Raw genomic sequence first — 21,528 nt, 5'->3', positions numbered from 1 at the left:
AACATCAAGAATAACAGGTTCTAGGCAGTTATGCAAAAATAGGGGCCTGACAAAAACGATTGCCTAGCATTTACAAAACAAATATATTATTAACTAACTGAACACAGCATTATTTACCTTAGCAGAACCTACATTACTAGTCAACTTAGCAATGTAAAACATAAGACACAAGTTAGTATTCCTACTACCAGGACCCACATGGTTAGAATTGCTGGAGCCATGTCAGACTCCAAACCAGTTACAAGTGGCATCCCACAAGGCTCAGTCCTGGGGCATCTCTTGTTCGGTATATATTTCTCAGAGGTACAGGCAACATGGAAGGACTGTGGCAGATGACTGCAAACTGGGTGCCATAATCGACTCTCCAGCCGACACAAGCATCCTCCCAAAGGGCCTCATAGAAACAGACAACTGCTGCCAGAGCCATGGCCTCAAGCTAAATGCCAAAAAGTGTATAGTCATCCCCTTTGGTAAAAACAAAGTGCCCACAAATTACCACATAGGTGGTAATCCATTAAGTACAGAAGAAGTAATTAGGGACCTGGGGACCCAAGTTGATAGCAATCTCTCATTTGACAACCACATGGCCAAAGTGGTTAGAAAAACATTTTGTATAGCCCACCTAATCATGAAGGGATTCACATCTAGATCAGGGGAGGTCATCGTGCCTCTTTACTCATCCCTCATCAGGCCCATAATTGAGTACAATGCCCCTTTTGGGATGTACCTTACCAGACACCTGCAGCAACTGGAAAGACCCCAAAAGTACCTCACCAAGAGGATCAAAGGGCTCAAACAGATGCCATATGCTGCCCGGTTAAAGAAACTCCAGCTCTACTCAGTGGCATACTGCCTGCTCAGAGGCGATCTGTGCCTGACTTATAAAACCATGTCCAACTCGGAATTTGTGGACATGCTGCACCTCAGAAAATCCAAATCCCATCGAGCTACGTGCTCGAGAGACTTGAACCTCAGCACTGAAATAAATAGGACATGCTGGAGGGACAGATTCATAACCCAGAGACTCCCTTCACTCTGGAATAAAATCCCAGTCTAGGTTAGGGAGAGTCCCTCACTGACTCTCTTCAAGAGGAATCTTGATGAGTGGATGGAAGATCATAGGTTTACCCCGGGTACCACTTCTGTGTCACTGTTAGACAGAGGCACAGTATACTAACCTCGAAAAAGGGCATAGCAAAATTAATTTAAAATGGGTGGTGAAAGCCAAACACTCTCTGGCTAGGCTTATAAATGCCCTAGGGCAGATAGCCTAGTATGAACCTATGAACCTATAAGACATCATTACATTAGAAACAGGCCAAACCATTTAGAAAAAAATGAGAAAGGAAGCATTATATTTCCAACAGTTTACGTCATAAAGAAAAAGATGAGAAAAGAAAATTTGCATTTTGTAAAAATAGCATTTTTATTTATAATTTGTTGTCCATGGTGGTCCCACTAGGCTAGTGGCCTATATTCACAGGAGACACAAGTTAGTATTCCTACTACCAGGGCATCAGGGACAATCCTTACTCTTGTTGTCAGATGCCATGGAATCTTTTATATCCATGGAAGCTACCACCAACTCAAATAGATGGGATCTAAGTTTAACATCACCTGAAGGACAACACTCTCGAGTGCAGCACCCCCTCTAACACTGCTAGCAATCCAATCACCAGAAGTATTAATAGAACCCACAGCCTTCTGGTCTTCCAGCACTAAAAGTGAGTGTGTTACCCATTAAGCCACAAACACAAATGGCAGCTGGTGGTAGCAGACGCATGCCATTAAGCAAATGCAATACAGTCCTGAAGATGTTTACAGGCTGGCGTGCAGTACCAAACATCCTGACTACATCCCTGCCTCTTGTTATTGGTGAATTGGTGAGAACTATATAATGAAACTAAAGCAATAGCCATTTAATCACCTGAAGTGAGAACAGAACTCACAGCCTGTTAGTTTTTTAACAGCAGAGGTAAGTGCACTTCTTATTGCAACACTGACACCATCACAATAATGGGCTTCCACAGTAGTAAGTTCTAATTATGAAATACATGTTTCTTGATAATGAAAGCAATTAACGCTATAAACTCTGTATTAATAATGTTATCGTTATTTGAAAGATGAAAAGATGGGCTAAGAGGAGGAAGAAAAATCAGAACAAAAGAGGGAATGCAAACTAATTCCCATTCAGATTATTAGTAGTAAAAGAAGAGATGTATGAAAAATTTCAAAATACTACATGTCGACCAGAAGGCAAAAAAGAATCATGAAATACAAATGTAAAAGGATGGACATGTGCAATAATATGCAAAGTAGCAGTGAGTGGAAGAAGTGATGAGATAATGCAATGAAAAGAAAATCAGAACACAAATGTCTACTGCCCGAGTTCACGCATTCATATAATGGCAAACCAGACTAACACCAAAGTCCTACCTTTCGACAGCTAAAACAAAACTACTGTGAGTTTAGCAGTAATTCCACATAAACAATTGGCAGACTCATGGGCAGAAATGATATTGTCAGCCGTTCAAAATGAAAGACCCACCTCTGGGACATTCAGGACCGCTGGGATAGTCAGTGATTATAGCACAAGTACATTTGTACAGTTTTACAAGCCTAATATAGACAGGGTGCAAGCAAGTATACATTTCACATGACATTGGACTTTGGATTGCCTCAATAAAAACTAAACAGAAGGGCCTCCTCAGAGAAGGAAGAGAAGGGGAAAGAACGTAGAAAAACAACTCAGCGGGAATGATGCACAAACCACAACTGTAAATTATAGTGCTAGGAAATTACTGCATGCAGCTAACTAAAAATAGTACTGTAGGCTTAAGCAACACACAAACAGTCAAACACACTTAGATTAGAAAGATAAAACACACATAGGGTAAAGTCAATGACTATAAAAAAGACAATGATTACTGCAAAAACTGTAACAGATGGTACTTAAAATTCACTGCTTGGTTAAATGAAGCAAATGCATAGGGAAATTATATACTCAAGCAATAATGACTGACAGGGTGTGTGTTAATGCGTCATTAATGCCTGCCCAAGGGTGTTATGAGGCCTGATGCTGCAGGCGGAGGGCCTGTACACCCCTGGAAGGGCATTAATTACACATCAACACACACCATGCAGGGCATTATTGCACAGAGAGAATGGCTTTCTGTAAAACTGTCATGTTTTACTTACTCTTATTTTAAGTGCTATTTTTTTAATATACTTTTGATGTAAAATAGTTTCTCTGCCTAATGTTTCAAACTTGCTGTAGTATATGTTAATGGTGCTGGAGGAAGCATTTTACATCCAAAATATAACAGTTTAAAAATGTCAGACTTTTACTTCATTTATAACATTTATTCTAACATAAATCCTTTTATTTAAGCTGCTTTCTATTAGTACAGTACCTTGCATGCTGGTCTACGCAGAACTGGGCGAGGCCTCAGTGATTGACAGGTGAAACTGGTGTGTCATGTTATGGAAAAGATGCATGATTGACAGCCAAGCAGATTTCAGTGTGACTTGGACTTTTTTTCTTCGTTTTTGCAGGGGGGCAAGCCCCACTGCACCCCTCACCGCCCCAAATTAAATATACCAACTCCGAGATCACACTACATTAAGGGAAAAAGGTAAACTACTAATAGACAATGAATATTCATGCTGCCATTGGTGTGAATATTAGTTAACTTTTCTAAGACTAAAGTTGGGAGGGTGGCCTAATGGTTAACGTGTTTGCCTTACAAACACAAAGTGCAGGATTTGAGTCTCACAAGGGATAATTGGCTAGGCTTAAAATGGCTCGCAACGGCAGTTAGCTTAGTACTAACCTATAAGATGCCACAGACTGTTGGATTGTGGGTGGGTTTTAGGTGAAAATTGCTACTATGCATCCTGCAAGGTACTGTTCTAATATAAAGCCATTTAAGCAACTATTATAAGAACAATAATTAAAATCTGTTCCTATTTTTGAGCCTATGTTCGCCCTTTATTTTATTTATCCATATTTCTTTAGCTGAAAGGTCGAGGGTATGTAGACCTCTTCCCTTATATTGCCAGTGGTCGATTTCTCATATACAGGCACATGTATATACCTCTGTTTCAGAAAAAGCAAGCTGACACAAATCCTAATGTTGAAGTAATGTTATGATTTTAACAGGATCATGTAAAATATATTGTTATTTTGAGCCTTTGTCCCCCTTTTATTTTATGCTTATCCAGATATGTTTAGGTAGGAGGGTGAGATGTATGCAGACCTCAACTGTTGCTACTCACAGGGATCACTCTCTCTTCCCCTTTCTCACACACACAGTCTCTTCTGCTTTCATACACGCATACAGGCTCACTCACATTCATTAACTCTCTTCATTTTTACTTTACACTCAAACAGCAAAGTGCTGCTTAGCGAGTGTAAAATAATAGCTCAATCAATCTCACTGTTCAGTCTCTCTCATACAAACACACAGTCTCTTCTGCTTTCACACACACACATTCTGCTTTCATGCACACATTCACTCATACGCAGACAGAAACAAACACAGTCATACACATACACACACACACACACACACACACACACACACACACACACACACACACACACACACACACACACACACACACACACACACACACACACATAATCACAGGAGGTTAGCAGGCTAATGGCCCTGGGGTCCTTACAAGGGTAACAGAGTAGTCAAGAGTTTATCCCCAAAAAGAAACCTCAATCAGCACCTGTTGCCCCTTGTCATTGAGGGACACAGGTTGAACCCCTGGGACAAATTTGTGGTTTCCCATCCATTCATCAAGGTTGCGCTTGAAGAGGGTCATTGAAGTACTCTGTTTGACATGTATGGGAAGTCTATTCCAGACACAGGGCAGCCTCTGGGAGACAAGCCTATCTCTCCAGCAGGTTTTGTTGATGTTCCATATTAGATTCAAGCCTTTCGGGCGTGTAATGCATAAGGAGTTAGACTTACAGATATGGAGCATCTCTAGTAGGCAGGGTCCGAGATTGCCTTGCAGGTGAGACACAGATCACCTCTGAGCAATCTGTACAATACTGAGTAGCGTGAACGTGATTTGAGCCTTTCCGCATAGGAGAGGTGTTGGAAGTCATGGATTCTCTTCTGTGGCCTTTCCAGTTTATGCAGATGTTTGGAGAGGTACATACCAAACGGAGTTATACTCAATTACTGGTCTAATGAGTGAGGAGTACAGAGAGGTAATTACTTTTTTTTTTGGATGCAATCCCTTTTGTTATGAGATGAACCAAGTAAAAGGCTTTTCTGACCACTGCCGCTACATGATGGTCGAATGTGAGATTGTTATCAATCTGAGTACCCAGGTCTCTCACCACAGGTTGTATGTTTAGGGGGTTGCTGTTTATGTGGTAATCAGTAGGGGCCGTGTTTTTGCTGAATAGCATGATGATACTTTTTTTGCATTTAGCTTGAGGTCATGACTTTGGCACCAGTCATTATTTGCTGGGACACCCTCTTAGGTTCATAGGTTCATAATAGGTTCATAGGTTCATAACAGGCTATCTTCCCTAGGGCATTTATAAGCCTAGCCAGAGTGTGTTTGGCTTTTGCCACCCATTTTAAAATAATTTTGCTATGCCCTTTTTCGAGGTTAGTATACTGTGCCTCTGTCTAACAGTGACCCAGAAATGATACCCGGGGTAAACCTACGATCTCCCATCCACTCATCAAGATTCCTCTTGAAGAGAGTCAATGAGGGACTCTGCCTAACCTGGACTGGGATTTTATTCCAGAGTGAAGGGAGCCTCTGGGTTATGAATCTGTCCCTCCAGCATGTCCTATTTATTTCAGTGCTGAGGTTCAAGTCTCTCGAGCACGTAGCTCGATGGGATTTGGATTTTCTGAGGTGCAGCATGTCCATTAATTCCGGGTTGGACATGGCTTCATACGTCAGGCACAGATCGCCTCTGAGCAGGCAGTATGCCACTGAGTAGAGCTGGAGTTTCTTTAACCGGGCAGCATATGGCATCTGTTTGAGCCCCTTGATCCTGTTGGTGAGGTACTTTTGGGGTCTTTCCAGTTGCTGCAGGTGTCTGGTAAGGTACATCCCAAAAGGGGCATTGTACTCAATTATGGGCCTGATGAGGGATGAGTAAAGAGGCACAATGACCTCCCCTGATCTAGATGTGAATCCCTTCATGATTAGGTGGGTTATATAAAATGTTTTTCTAACCACTTTGGCCACATGGTTGTCAAATGAGAGATTGCTATCAACTTGGGTCCCCAGGTCCCTAATTACTTCTTCTGTACTTAATGGATTACCACCTATGTGGTAATTTGTGGGCACTTTGTTTTGCCAAAGGGGATGACTATACACTTTTTGGCATTTAGCTTGAGGCCATGGCTCTGGCACCAGTTGTCTGTTTCTATTAGGCCCTTTTGGAGGATGCTTGTGTCGGCTGGAGTGTCGATTATGGTGCCCAGTTTGCAGTCATCTGCAAACTTGGTCAGCCACAGTCCTTCCATGTTGGCCTGTACCTCCGAGAAATATATACCGAACAATAGAGGTCCCAGGACTGAGCCTTGTGGGGCGCCACTTGTAACTGGTTTGGAGTCTGACATGGCTCCAGCAATTCTAACCATGTGGGTTCTGTCCTTGAGCCAGTTTGCAACCCATCTAGTGACATAGGGGTTTATATTTAAGCTGGTGAGCTTATCTATAATGCCCGAGTGGGGTATTGTATCGAAGGCTTTTGCGAGGTCCAGGTAGGCTGTGTGGACCACCTTCCCCTCGTCAATGGCCTTAGTGACTGTTTCAAAGAAATCAACCAGGTTTAAGAGGCAGGATCTGCCCTTAACAAAGCCAAACTGGATAGGATCCAGTGTATGTAGGTCCCCAATATCTTTATTTATTAGGTCCATGATGATCCTTTCCATAGCTTTGCAGACCAAGCTAGTCAGGCTTATGGAGCGATAGTTTCCAGGATCCATCGAGGCACCACCTTTGTGGAGAGGGACCACTGTTGCTGTACGCCACTCTTTGGGTACATATCCTGTAGTAAGGCTGAGATTGAACAGTAGTTTTATGTTTGGGTTTAGCTCTTCTTGGAGTTCATGTAGTACGCAGCCCGGGACACTGTCTGATCCCATTGATGCTGTGTTTTTTGCTTTGGAGAGGGCAGCTCTTACCTGAGCATCTGAGATGTCTGGGGGTGGGGGGCAGCACTCTGCTGGGGTAGATATTTGCCCTTTTGGTGGGGAGGGGGGTGAAGTTTGCGCTGAACCTGTCAGCTAGGATGTTGGCAATGTCTGTGGGTTCGATGTATTTTTTGTCATTTTGGACTAATTCTGAGCATATCTTGGAATTCCCACCCAGGTTCCTAACATAACTAAGGAAAGCCTTGTGATTATCCTTAGTGTCCTGTGCAATTTTTGTCTCAAAGCTGGCCTTAGACGATTTTATGAGTGCCCGTAGTTTTTTGCTAATACTGATCAGAGATGCCTTCCCTTTTTGGGATTTTGCTCTGTCATGTAGTAGCTCCCTCCTTCTATTGTATAGTTTGTTTATGGCTGGGGTCCATCAGACAGGATGTCTGCCTTTGGAGGATTGAGACTTGGTTTTATTTGGTATTGCATGATCCATGCATTCCTGAAGGTGTTCATAGAATGCATTTATAAAGGATTCTGCCATCTGGGCCATATTTTCCACAGACTTGGGGGCTTTGAAGGATTCCACCTCGGTTTTGAGGAGTGTTAAATTTGCATTAGAGAAGTTTTGCACTGTGGTTTTCAGGCCAGGGGGTGGAGTTGGGATGTGAATATCCAGTGAGATTAGTTTATGGTCTGATCTTACCAAAGAGGGATACACTTCTGGTCTGGAGCATAGAGTCCCCATGTTGGTGATGATCAGGTCCAGTATGTTTTCCCCTCCTGTGAGAGTGGTAACAAGTTGTTCCATAGCATTTGAGTTTATAAATTCTAGGAACCTTTGGGCTAGGGTGTTGGAGATAGAGTAATGCTCCCAGTCTATGTTTGGGTAGTTGAAGTCACCCAATATAATGGTGTTTGGAGAGACCTTCATATTTTCCAGTGTTCTCAGGAAGGCCGAGTGGGGTTCCTGGGTTTGGGAGGGTGGGCTGTAGCAGGCTATAAACTGGAAGGCAGTTTTACCCACTGTTAGTTGCACATGGATAGTCTCTGATGCTTCGTGCTGTGCCACCAACCTGGAGGTGTGGGTATCTTTGACTAATATTGATACTCCCTCCTTTTGTGGTTCGGTCCAAGTTTTTGGGGCGAAAAGCATGGTATGAGGTATAACCTGGTAGTGCTGGGGTGCTCTCGGGAGCCTTGAACCAGGTTTCTGTTACTGCACAGATATCAATGTTCTCCATGCTAAGGAGAGTTTCGAGTGCGTGCATCTTGAGGTTTAGACTTCTGGCATTGAGTAGCATTACTCTTAGTTTCTTATCCCTTGTGATACCTATGGAGGTGGGTTTGTCTTTTGAGCCTTGCCTAAAAAAGGCACTATGGGGATAGCAAGAGCCTTTGCCAATATCCGAAAGCCCAGGGGTGACAGATGCAAGCCGTCCCTAGCGAAGCATCGTGGCTTGTCGAGCATGTCATCCCAGGCTGACAGGCATTGAATCCCCTTTGAATGACACCAATACTTAAGCCAATTGTTGAAATTGATCATCTTGTCTTCATATTGTGGCATCATTCTTGGTGAAGGTAAGATGTTACTCAAGGTCAGGGTCATACCGGCCTGGGCTACATGCTTAGAGAGCTCCTCTATGTCTCTTTTCATGTAGTCCAGGGAGGTACGTCTCAGGTCATTCACACCAGCATGGACAATGACTGAGTCATATTTGTACTTGCCTTGGAGTGACCTGAGTGCTTGTGTTATGTGGTGGATCCTAGCACCCGACAGGCAGCTCACCGTGACCTTCTCCTTGTTCAGCCTGGTGAGCAGGACGACAGTGTGCCTGACGATAGAGTCACCTATTACAAGTATATCAGGTGTGTTGTTTAGCCTTAAGGGCTGTGACTGTTTGGCACACTGGCTTTGTGAGCTATGTGTTGTACATGTTTTGTTTTGGGGTAGCGGTTGCTTGAGTGTCTGCTTTGGAGGTCTCTGCTGCTTAGGCAGATTTTTATTTAGAGCCTCCGAGTATGCTTTTGTGTGTTTATGTGTTTGGTTTGCTGTCGTGGTAGGTCTATGTGAGACTGGAATTGTAGTGAGTGTGGTTTCCTTCTCCTCCTGACTGGTTACGCCAGTACTGAGTTGAGAGAGCTTAGCCTCCAGTATGGCTATATGGTTGCATCTCTCACATGTGTTGGAATTTGTTGGGAGGAGGAGAGGGTTGTCTGTGTACATGAGGCAGTTGTAACATTGCCTCAAGATTCCCAGATTCACCAGCTGGACCGGTGAGGAGATTGACAACTGACCTTTGGACATGCTAGAATAGTATTGGGAATTCCTTTATAATTGAAAAAAAGGGCTAATGGGGAACAAGGTACTCAAGGGGAGTTTGTGAGGGTGTAGTGCTTTTAATTTTTTAGTGCTGACTTATATAATTGCTTTAGTGGGCAAGTGCCAGATAACTTAAATGCAATGTGTTACAGGTAACTTAAATGCAAAAATGACAAACAGTAACTTTCTTTCAAGTGAAACAAGGAAATAAGTACAGTAAGCAATGCAGATATCACTAGGGATCTGCAGAAGCGCTGAAAAGTCGCGTTTTAGGTGGAATTAGCATTTCAGGGAAATAACAAGCAAACAACAAGCATACAAACAAAGCTAGATTCAGCAGGCCTGGATCTAGTCTATGCTACAGCAAACAAGGTGTACCAATTTCAGTAAGAAACAGTTCAAATATGCAGGCACTATAAGCCTTTAATCAGAAATTCCCAGCTCAGAAGGGCAGAGTCCAGCCTCTCCTCCCACAAGAGTGCAGACCACAAACCTTCTTAACGTAAAATAACTGTCCTGAAGCCCAAGTGGTTAAACCAGAACTAATATACTTTTAGAATAACAGACACTGAGCCCTCAATCAGCAGTTCCCAACTTAGAAGGATGTAAGCTACCTGTCCTGCCACCACAGTGCAGACCATAAACCTTCCTAATGTAAAACAACTGGTCTGAAGCCCAAGTGCTTAATCCAAAAGACTTAGAATTATAGCTACACTTTAATCAAGTTACTACCAAGCAGTAATAAATACAATTGAATACTTTAAAGAATGCCTGGATTAGTGCTCAAGTTATACAAACAAAGCTAGATTCAGCAGGCCTGGATCTAGTCTATGCTACAGCAAACAAGGTGTACCAATTTCAGTAAGAAGTAGTTCATATATGCAGGCACTATAAGCCTTTAACCATAAATTCCCAGCTCAGAAGGGCAGAGTCCAGCCTCTCCTCCCACAAGAGTGCAGACCACGAACCCTTCTAATGTAAAATAACTGGCCTGAAGCCCAAGCGCTTAAACCAGAATTAATACACTTTTAGAATAAGAGACACTGAGCCCTCAATCAGCAGTTCCAAACTTAGAAGGATGTAAGCTACCTGTCCTGCCACCACAGTGCAGACCACAAACCTTCTTAATGTAAAACAACTGGTCTGAAGCCCAAGTGCTTAAACTAAAAGGCTTAGAATTAGATACACCAAGCAGTAATAAATACAATTGAGTACTTTTAAGATGACGCAAAAGCAAAATAAAGTAGGAAGAAACACAAATACAGTAAAAGCAGATACATTTTTTTTTCAGAAAAGTAGCAAAAACAGTAGTAAAAACAATTCACATGCAGTATAAGCTGGCACACTTGAGTATGTAGCAATATTAGTCCACACACAGTTTGAAAAAAATGCAATTAAATTAAAAAGGACTAAAAGCAAGTGCAGAAAGGGTTTATTAGGTAGAATGCGGTAAAGAGATGGGACTGGGGGAGTGTCCTAGATCAAATCTACAGTGGGGCGGGCACTGCAAAAGCCACCAAATTTAAACTACAACCAAGAACGGGGGGGGGGGGACCAGTTTCAACAGAGATGTGAGGAATCACAGTGCAAATTATAAAACCAAAAAAATATATACTGATCTATGTATATTTGCAGAACAGTAAGACAACAGATATCTAAGCAACAATTTAGCTCTATAATACAGAATAATACAGAAAAATATACTCAGCTCTATATATTTGCAGATAGTCTTGTAAGGCTGTCTCTCAACACACAGGTTCCACTTTAAAATGTTAAAAGAGGCAAAAGCAAAATAAGGTAATAAAGTAGGAAGGAACACAAATACAGTAAGGCAGATGAAGTGCAAAAATTTATTTATTTATTTATTTGTTTATTTTTTTAGATGGAGGAAACAGAGCAGATTACGATATTATAGGGGAATGCCCTTCCCAAGTGCTCTCTCTGTACACTGCAGAAGAGATGGGACTGGTAAGAGTATCCAAAATCAAAATATGATCTCACTGTACTCAGTTGAGTGAGCGAATGAGATGGGTCCATGAGGAATGTGCAAAAAGAGATTTACAGCAGGGGCGGGCAATTCCAAAGCCACCAAGATTAACACCACAACAAGAAACAAGGAGGGTGGGTGGGGAACTACTGCAGAGATTCAGAGACACACACAATATTTACTGAATGCAAGACACACAATATTTACTCACTCAAATCTTAAATAAGTGCAGAAAATATACTTAAATCAGCTTATGTCCAGTTGATGTATGCAGAGAAGTCTCAGTAGCCAGCAACTCGATTTAAAATGATTACTAGAAATGTAACCAACACAGATTTTAAAGCTAGCACCACCCATCTGATGAGATAGGGATTTACGCCAAGTTTTGTTAGCTTTTCAATGATGCCCGAGTGGGGGATTGTGTCAAAGGCCTTGGCCAAGTCAAAGTAAGCTGTATGTACTGACTTTCCCTCATCCAGGGTCTTGGAGACAGTCTAAAAGAAGTCAACCAGGTTCAACGGCAAGATCTTCCTTTGATGAGTCCGAACTCTATACACACATACACAGTCTCTTTGGCTTTCACACACACATTCTGCTTTCATGCATGCAGTCACTCACACACACAGAAACAAACGCGCACACATACATGGAAACACACACACAGACACTTTTTTTTTCTGTTTTTTGATGCTTGGTAAACAGTAAAACTGAGTGTAAAATAATGGCTGGACCGATAGTCAGGGTACGGGTCACTATCATTGTGTAACCCATGATAACTGCTTGTAATTTACAAGAAAGGTACATTATTAACCTGTGTTAACAAAACTCCTAATCCTACAAATATTACAACACTATCATTAGCTATATTAACTAGCATTTATTACTGCTACTTACTAGTTTTGACAAGTGTAACTTCCAGTGCAATCCCAGCTGGTGTTCTGCTTAGAAGTCCTACAGCCAAGTTAAAAACTATCACTCCATGGTACTGAACTCTTTGTTCTGGTTATACTCCTGAGTTCCCAAAATGTACCTCACTCGCTTTATTTTTTTGTTTCTCCTAAAAGCCCTGATTTTCTGCCAAGCCGTTGAGGATGGCAGTCACTAAATAATGACTGAAAAATGAGTTTCAAAGTCAATATCCTTCAGAGAATGCATGCTAAAGCCAACATTATTATTGTAGCAAGTTTTAAGTGTGTAAGAGGAGCTTTTAACAATCTGGTCCCATTTGGGGGGCCTTAGTCCGCGCTGGTTTCACTGGTGCCCCTGATTATGGAGCTAAAAAGTCAGTAGCCCGTTTCAGCAACTCTTACAATCAACATGAAATCTTTAGTAGTAACTGTTGTGCTACAAGCCATCCCAATTTCTTTATAAAGTGCAGCACATCAAACCAGACAACTGTGATGAATCACCAAGCAGAGGTTTTCAATTATAGGTTTGAATCTGTAAGAGACCAAAGAGCAATCCAACCAGATGTGCTCTAGTACCTGTAGTGGAGTTACATGTAGATAATAAGTATATAGTCCAAAAGGTCATTGAGGAGCTAATTTCCGAAGAGCATTATCAAGTCACGTGACTGGTACAGTTACACTCTAGGCAAAGGCAGACTCATGGAATTGAACCTGGGGCTATAAGGAGCGACTCAACAACAGCTTATACCCTTAATTCTCTGCACTAACTGTTACACACAACCGCTGTCTCTGGAATCAGTCCCTGCTAGGAAAGGCAGTAAATAGTAACTCTGGAGTACAGAGACAAGAAGGAAGAATAAGTAAATAAACAAAACAGTTAATGTTTAGATTATGAAGTAAAAAAAAAAAGGATCCAGCAAATGCAAACAGCTGCCTATAGTCACAAGTAAAAGTTAATGGGAACTTGTAACCAGAACTCCACTCAAAGGGTTTTTTTTTTTGGTTAATGGGAGCTTGGCCTACATAATTATCATGTATCCGATGCTGTTAAAAAGTTCTCATTAACTCTTCGATACTCACCAAGTTCTGTAGAATGCAGGCTAAAATCATGACATTTCCAAATACAAAGATGCCGAGCATGATGATTTTGGTCCGAGCTCTCATAGTTTCCTTGCAGTTTTGGACAAATGAGACATGCACACAATGATGAACTGAAAAACATCAGGAAATGTTCAGTTACATGAGTCTAGTGCAGTAAACTCAGGCGGATATAACACAGGCTGCTGAAACTTAAGTCCCACTTCCTGTACCTCAGAACTGCCCAGGCAAGTCATTTCAGTTACTGAGTTCTGCACGTCTCCTTACTAATTACAGAGAGATCTAGGAGAGGCGCTGAAAAACTCTTTTGTGCCCATCTTTTAAAAGTGGGAAACCGTTATACATCTCATCACAATGACATGACTGGACAGAAGGGTAAGGCATACCTTTGTGCTGTCTAGAGTTTTGCCTCATATTTTTGGTTTATTACCCATAAAACCTGTGTGATTCTATACATTTATTTATGTTTTGGAAAAAAGTTATTAAATAATAACTTGCATTTGAGTTTCAGATTTCATATCCTTTGGAAATTACATGCTAACATAAAACCTTTTAGTCGAGGTTCATAGGTTCATAGGTTGGTACTAGGCTATTAGCCCTAGGGCCTATACAAGCCTAGCCATAACAATTCCCTGGCTATTTCTTCCCACATTATTTACTTTCCTGGACCCCTGTCTAGCAGGGCGACTGACGTGATCCCTGGGGTGAATTTCCTTTTTCCCATCCAATCATCAAGGTTCCTCTTGAAGAGGTCCAAAGAGGCGCTCTAGCAACTTTCATGGAACCTTTGTCCTCCATTATTTTAGATTTTTCTCCAGATTTCTTGAGCTAAGAGGTCAAGAGGTATGGAGAAAGGTCACAGGATGGTAACTTAAAAGAACCAGTGAAACTGGTAATGTACCACAGAGATATTTCACTACTGTATTCATGGCATTAATGTGGACTCCATCCTTACAGCAACACTGTAGCAGATGTAACTCTGTTGTGTTTGCCAGCTGGTGTCTGGACACCTACATGAGGAGAGCCTTCTGGCTGGGTTATTGCAACAATAAATCGTAGCATTCATAGGTTCATAGGAGGTACTACACTAACAGCCCTAGGGCCTTTACAAGCCTAGCCATGTTATATCCATGTTCCCTAACTGACCTTGGTTAGATGGTCGTTATTTGCACAGTGAGTCTATGATCAGCACCAACTACTCCTGTTCATGAGGGACACAGGTGCCACCCCGGGATGAACTTACAGTCTCCCATCTAGTTCTCTAGGCTGCACTTGAATAGGGTCATTGAGGAGCTCTGCTTGACATAAATTGGGGGTTTATTCCAGAGGAGTGTCAGTCTCTGGAAGATATCTATCTCTCCAGCTCTTTCTGTTAATGTCGCAGGTTAGGTTAAGATCTCTGGAGCGAGTGACTCTTGTCCCATTTAATTAGCAGATGTGCAGCGTTTCCATTAGGGCAGGTCTGAGACTGCTCTGTAGGCCAGGCACAAGTCAGCTCTCACCAGCATTTAAGATACAGAGTACAGTGACAGGGCTTTCAGTCTTTCCATGTAGCTCATGTTTTGGAGGCAATGAATTTTCTTGGTGAGAAGTCTCTGTGGTCTCTCCTGCTGTTGCAGGTGTCTAGTGAGGTACATGCAAAAGACAGCATTGTACTCTATTAATGGTCTGATGAGGGTTGAGTATGGAGGAATTATAATGTCCTTAGTCTTGGATGCGATGCCCTTACTTATGAAGTGCACAGCGTAGAAAGCTTTCCTTAGACACATGGTGATCAAAGTTTAGATTGCTATCAAGCTGTGTTCCCAAACCTCACACCACTGAGTTTGAGCTTAAGGGGGCAGTGTCAATATTGCAATTTGCAGGGAATTTGGGATAGTAACTGAATTTAAGAAACACCTAAAAGACTATACAACAAATGGAACTGCTCCTGTATTAACCCTGGCTAACTCCCCCCTATGAATCTATCCTTTCAGTCCTTATGTATCCCCTTCCTCTAACTCCTTTCTCCTCTTTCTCTGTTTATACTAATCCTGTTTAAAAAGGTAATCTTTTCTCTTAAATACCTTCTATATAAAAAAAAAACAAAAAAAAAAAAAAACAACTCATGCCTCCATAAACAAATGTTTATGATGTTTATTTATCAATGTGTACTATTCATTATTCTCATAATTGTTATTTCTCTACGATGCCAATTGTACATTTGTATTTCTCTTTTCACATCAATGCATCTGTTCCTTTCATATTAACGCTATGTAAATTGTATTTCTGGAGCTTTTCTCCTCGGGCCTCTGCTGAAAATGGGCTCATACCCAGACGGACTATCCTGGTTAACAAATGTAAAATAAATAAATAATAAATAAATGCACTTTGTTTGTTTAATTTTAGTCCCTGGCTTTGGCACCAGTCATTTGTCTATGTTAGCCCTTTTTGTAATATGTTGACATTGCTGGGAGACTCAATGATTGCGCCCAGTTTGCAATCATCAACAAACTTGGAAAGCCACAGGCTTTCGCCTGGACTTCCCAGAAATGGATTCTAAATGGTACAAGGCTCAGCACAGATCCTTATGGTACTTCACTGGTAACTGGTTTAGTGGTTGAGGTGGAATCCCCAACTTTGACAGTATGCGTTCTGTTGGTGAGCCAGTTGGCTATCCATCTAGTGTTGTAAGGGTTAATCCCCAGTTGGGAGATTTTCTCAATGATACCTAAGTTGGGGACTGTGTCAAAAACTTTGGATAAGTCAAGATAGGCAGTATGTACTGTTTTTCCTTCATCCAGGACTTTGGTGACATCCTCAAAGAAGTCCACCAGGTTTAATAAGCATGTCTACCCTTACGAAGCCAAACTGGGTTGGGTCTTGAGTAAGAAGGTCGCCTATGTCCTTGTTGATAAGGTCCATGATGATTCTTTCCATGGCCTTGCAGATAAGGCTGGTTAGACTTATGGGTCTATAGTTCCCAGGTTCGGTTGATGGGCCCCCTTTGTGCAAGGAGATTACTGTTGCTGTTCTCCACTCTGCTGGAACAAAGCTAGGGCTCAGGGTGTGGTTAAACAGAGTCCCAATTGGTTCTGCTCGGTCTTGTTTTAGATTGTTTAGTAAGTAGCCTGGGATGTTATCTGGTCTCATAGAGGATGTGTTTTTGTCTTGGACAGTGCGGACATGACCTGCTCTTTGGAGATACTAGGCAGAGGACTGGTGTCAGATATGTTCTGGGGTATGGCTGGTGGGGATGTGTGTGTGTGTGTGTGTGTGTGTGTGTGTGTGTGTGTGTGTGTGTGTGTGTGTGTGTGTGAGAAGTTTGCACCAAATCCATCAGCTAGCAGGCTGGCAATTTCCTCAGGTTCGGAATGAGTGGTACCATCCACAACAAGTTGAGCACATAGCTGGGCATTCCCTTTTAGCTTTTGGACATAGCTAAAGAATGCCTTATGGCTGTCCTTAGTTAGGGATGCTAAGCTTTGTAATTAGCTTCAGAGGACTTTACAAGATATCCAGTTTGTTTGTTCAAGCCATGGAAGGTACTCTTCCTCTGCTGAGTTAGCTCCGTCTTGTTCTTAGACATCAGTTTCTTTCTTTTCTTATATAACTTACTTATATATACAGTCCACCAGGATGGCTTGTTTTTTCAGAGGACCTGGTTTTGTTCCTGTTAGGTACAGCTGAGTCAATGCATTTGTTTAAGTGGCTATATGGGTTTGTGTACTCCTCTGCATAGGGGTTATTGTTGGCTGTGTTAACAGGGGGTTGAAACTTTTTATACCATCGCTTAGTAGGCTGTAGTTTGCTTTGGATAAATGTTTGTTTTTTGCTCCTGTGGGAGTGTCAGGTCTGATTGTTACTTCAAATGAGACAGATTTATGGTTAGACCTTACCAGGGAGGGCAACACACAGGGGGTATTTGACCTCCCCCTATTTACCCACCATCTGTATTCTGTTTCTAACCAGATTTTTCTTAGTTGTAGCTAGAGTCTGCCTATGGGCCATCGCAGGTTTCACACCATGACACAGCCACTGATGCGGGTGGTATAAAATTTAGGTCTGTACTGAAACACTGAATATCACTAATTTGGCATTTCGGTATAACAAGCACACTACATCAGTTTGATATAATGTCAAAAAGACATTAAAAATTTTTTTTCCTGTGCCTTCCACATGCCCTGCTAACTCTGAGATCACATAGCAGTGAGGAATAAGGAAAAAAATCTATACCCCACACAAACAGCCAGCAACACCCCCAGAACCCAAATCCCCCACAGAGACACACACATATTCAAACACTTGCGCACACACACACACACACACACACACACACACACACACACACACACACACACACACACACACACACACATACACACACATGTGCATATACACAGATAATCCATTTTCCCTTGATTTTATATACATCAACCAAATAAGTTCAACATAGTGTAGAAGCAAGGGGAAACTGACCATCTGAATTTTGACCAGCTGAAAGACACCCCAAAATGTCCTTATGTCTTCTGCTGTTCTTAGATCTCTCTGATTTTTCAGGTGTTTTCCCCACACAGAAGTCTGCTTGTGGTAGACAAACTCCAGTGCACACTAGACCATGTAATGTGTTGTACACAGACACTCAGATAAATTTAGCAGTTTGTACACGTACACTACAAATTTTAGGAACAGGTAACATATATTCTCTACAGTAGGTTATATAGTAGTGTAGGAGTAAGATATCCACGTCTGCTCCACTGTATGGCATGCACACATTGTACAATAAGAGACCAAGCACACACTGTTGTGGTGCACTGGCAGTCATCACTGGCTTTTCTGAAAACTCCACTGTGACTCCCAACTATTGCTGTCTTCAATCCAGTGAGGTTTCTGTCTATTCTCCAACAACGGTTTAGTGACCAAAGCATCTTGTGTGGGCACATGTTCAATTCATTGCTAAAGGTCAGGGAGGTCACATCCATCTGCATGCACTGCTGTATACATATCCCCACTTGCATAGTACTAGAAAGTTTGTACAATGTTCTTTTTTTTAACCTGTGAAGAATTTTTTTTATGATTTCATAAGGAAACACTAAACATACATTGGGATTCATAACCATATATCTAATGGCTAAACACAAAACCACAAAATAATACAAGTAAACAGCAGCACAAATCACAACATCAAAGAAAACAGAAAACAGAAGCATTTTTACACGGGGCTGCACCCCACTATGTTACATTTACCCCCACATCAATGATTAATAAATATACCAACTCCAAGATCACACACGCTCAGTGTAAACAGAAAAGTCACATTAGAAAATTCAAGTCATTTCCATTTGTTTATTCTAAACTAGAAACCACAAAAGTGCAAAGATAAAAAACCAAAACAAAAACAAAACCACGACACCAAGCCTCTACTGAAAGACCACCAGGAGAAAAAGTGGTGGTCTTTCAGTAGAGGCTTGGTGTCATGGTTTTGTTTTTGCTTTTATTCTAAACTGTCTGAATTCAGAATCAATATTAGTACAGAAAGAATTATGTGTATTACAACAAGTACAACCAAACAGTATCACGCAATTCTACATAACAAATCTATACAACGCTTGACAAAAATATGTGTTACCAATTTTTACACCAGACTTGTTGCTTGATTGACAGGTGGATAATGAGCCCCAGGCAGCCCATGTTCTTTTAGTAGCATGGACACGTGCTGGAGCCAGTGACGAGACTCCACCTGCTTGTCTTCTGTTGGGGGAGACTGTGGAAGATAAGCTGCTAAGGTGCTCTAACAGTCAATTCTTGGTAGGGACTATGACTAGGACTTGCAGCACACTGAAAAAACAGATGGGTCAGGAGGCATGCCCATCCAGATCCTGGTGGGAGGGGGCACTGCCCAGTCAAACAATGACAGTACACAAGCAGCATAAGGCTGAAACAAAACTAAACAAAATGAAGAAAGCTTACCTAAGTTTGCAGCAATGCCAGTTATTATGCTTATCTGTATGAATATCATAAGGAAACACTATCATAGCACAGCGGGGGGTGCTGGAGACTTTGGCATTGGTGGAGGAGGTTAAAAACTCAGTGAACAGCGGTCATGCTGGGACGGTACCTTAGGAGAGTCATGCTGGGATGGCACCTTAGGAGAGTCATGCTGGGACGGCACCTTATGAGAGTCATGCTGGGACGGTTCCTTAGGAGAGTCATGCTGGGACGGTTCCTTAGGAGAGTCATGCTGGGACGGTTCCTTAGGAGAGTCATGCTGGGACGGTACCTTAGGAGAGTCATGCTGGGACGGTACCTTAGGAGAGTCATGCTGGGACGGCACCTTAGGAGAGTCATGCTGGGGCGGCACCTTAGGAGAGTCATGCTGGAAAGCCTACTGATCATAGAAGAGTTTGAATTGCTGACCCTAATACCATCTTTATGGGAGACTTTGTTACCTCTTTCTCAACTGTCAAACCTGTACAACTGCCGATAAATATATCCATAGATTCCTTGAATTTGTAAACGCCAACGTCATACCTCATATCGTCCCCGTCTCCACCACTGATGTTAACTTTGTCGTTACAAACTACTTCCCCTTCTGCTCCACCCTCCTTTTCTCCACTTTTCAGGGAAAATCTGATAACCTAATGTTACCTTCGCCCTCAGTATGAGCACTTACACCTATACAAACCTTATATTACTTTAGGATTAGTCTAAACTGAACTTATTACTACTTACATATATATCCTGGACAAACAAAATTGGCCCAGTCCATGTACCAGACATATCTGACACCCATATCCCAGCATACTCCTTTGAGTTCTATGCGCTTGCTTTGGCATATGCCTCAAGAGTTCTACTTTCTTATGAAAGAGTGTAGGGAACTGGCTATTTTCACCTGCTGTGAGATTTATTTATTCATTCATTCATTCACTCCCATTTGTTAACCTGGATAGTCTGATCAAAGGCCCTCTTTAAGTGGAGTCCCGGAGAATGCTCCATAAGAGTAAGATCCATCTATCCATCCATCTTCTACCCCTTTTCCCATTTTGCACATGGGATTGGGATGTCTCTTCCACAGTGACAATCATCTCGAGCCAAGGTTTACACCGCCGGGTGGCTAGCCCTGCTGCGGCTCCATAATAGTAAGATACGGTATAATAATGGATGTCTTATGGCCTGTGCAGCTGGCAATGTAAATAAACACAGTTATATAATGTATGCACAGTAATAGATATGTAAACATATTCAGTTATACGAAAAGAATAAATAATTTTCAAAATGTATTCAATTAAGTGTTACAAAGTGAGAAAGCAATTCAGCAGAGAAATATCATTACATGCAGAGTTTCATTAGAGAAATTATCAAAATAAAGCAGACATTTTAAAGATTAATTCAATAAGAATGTTGCATAGTAATTCAGTTTGTGGGCTATCAGACCAAGAAACATTTTTATTATGTTATATCAGTACTTAGTGAAAGGTTAAGTGATGAAGAGTGGTTGATGCCTGGGGCAAGTACTTTCCCATGCAGAGGTTAATATATTTAAAAATAAACCATCTGTCCATGTAATTCAACTCTAAAATGGCGAAACAAGAAGCTTATTATTCTTTGCAAAAAAAATTTAAAGTGCTAATGAAGATCTTCAGGTATATAATTAGAAAATACAGGTTCAGTTATGAACTTAGAATTGCTTCCTAATCTAAGGAAGACCACAATCTCTTCTTTAGTGACATTAGAAAACTCAGAAGTAGCCTCCAGTTCAGATGTCAACTTATCTCCTATAGTGTATCCACCTCCCATCATAGGAACTATTGGTACTACCCTTGTTCATAAATTTAGCTGCAGTTCATGGATCTGCATACCATATCTCCACCGTGATTTCCCCTCTAACTGTGGCACCTGTTAGCCTTACCACAGGTTATCAGTTATGATCGAGTGGCCACTGTGCTTTCCAAATTGAAATGAAATAAGTTCATAGGTCTCAACAATGTTCCAGATTGTCTGCTTGCAATTATGCAATGAAACTAATTTCATATTCGAAAACAAGCATGCTGATTGGGCAAACCAGTCAGTGTCCTCATTGTAAACCAAGAGTATGCC

The 21,528-nt window shown here is 41.7% G+C and overlaps 1 protein-coding gene across 1 annotated transcript in view; it reads right to left on the bottom strand.

Moving 5' to 3' along the window:
* LOC122808933 (NXPE family member 4-like) overlaps positions 1-13,578 on the bottom strand; it is a 575,570-nt gene extending 561,992 nt beyond the window's left edge. Inside the window, exon 1 of the mRNA XM_044080072.1 lies at positions 13,435-13,578. Coding sequence (XP_043936007.1) covers positions 13,435-13,518 — 84 coding nt within the window. The 5' untranslated portion in view covers positions 13,519-13,578. The remainder of the gene's footprint in view (positions 1-13,434) is intronic.
* Positions 13,579-21,528: the final 7,950 nt, after the last annotated feature.

Source organism: Protopterus annectens, chromosome 1.part1 (genome assembly GCF_019279795.1).
Source record: "Protopterus annectens isolate FY-2018-M chromosome 1.part1, PAN1.0, whole genome shotgun sequence".
Classification (NCBI taxonomy): domain Eukaryota; kingdom Metazoa; phylum Chordata; order Ceratodontiformes; family Protopteridae; genus Protopterus; species Protopterus annectens.
This window is presented reverse-complemented; position numbering and strand designations above follow the sequence as displayed.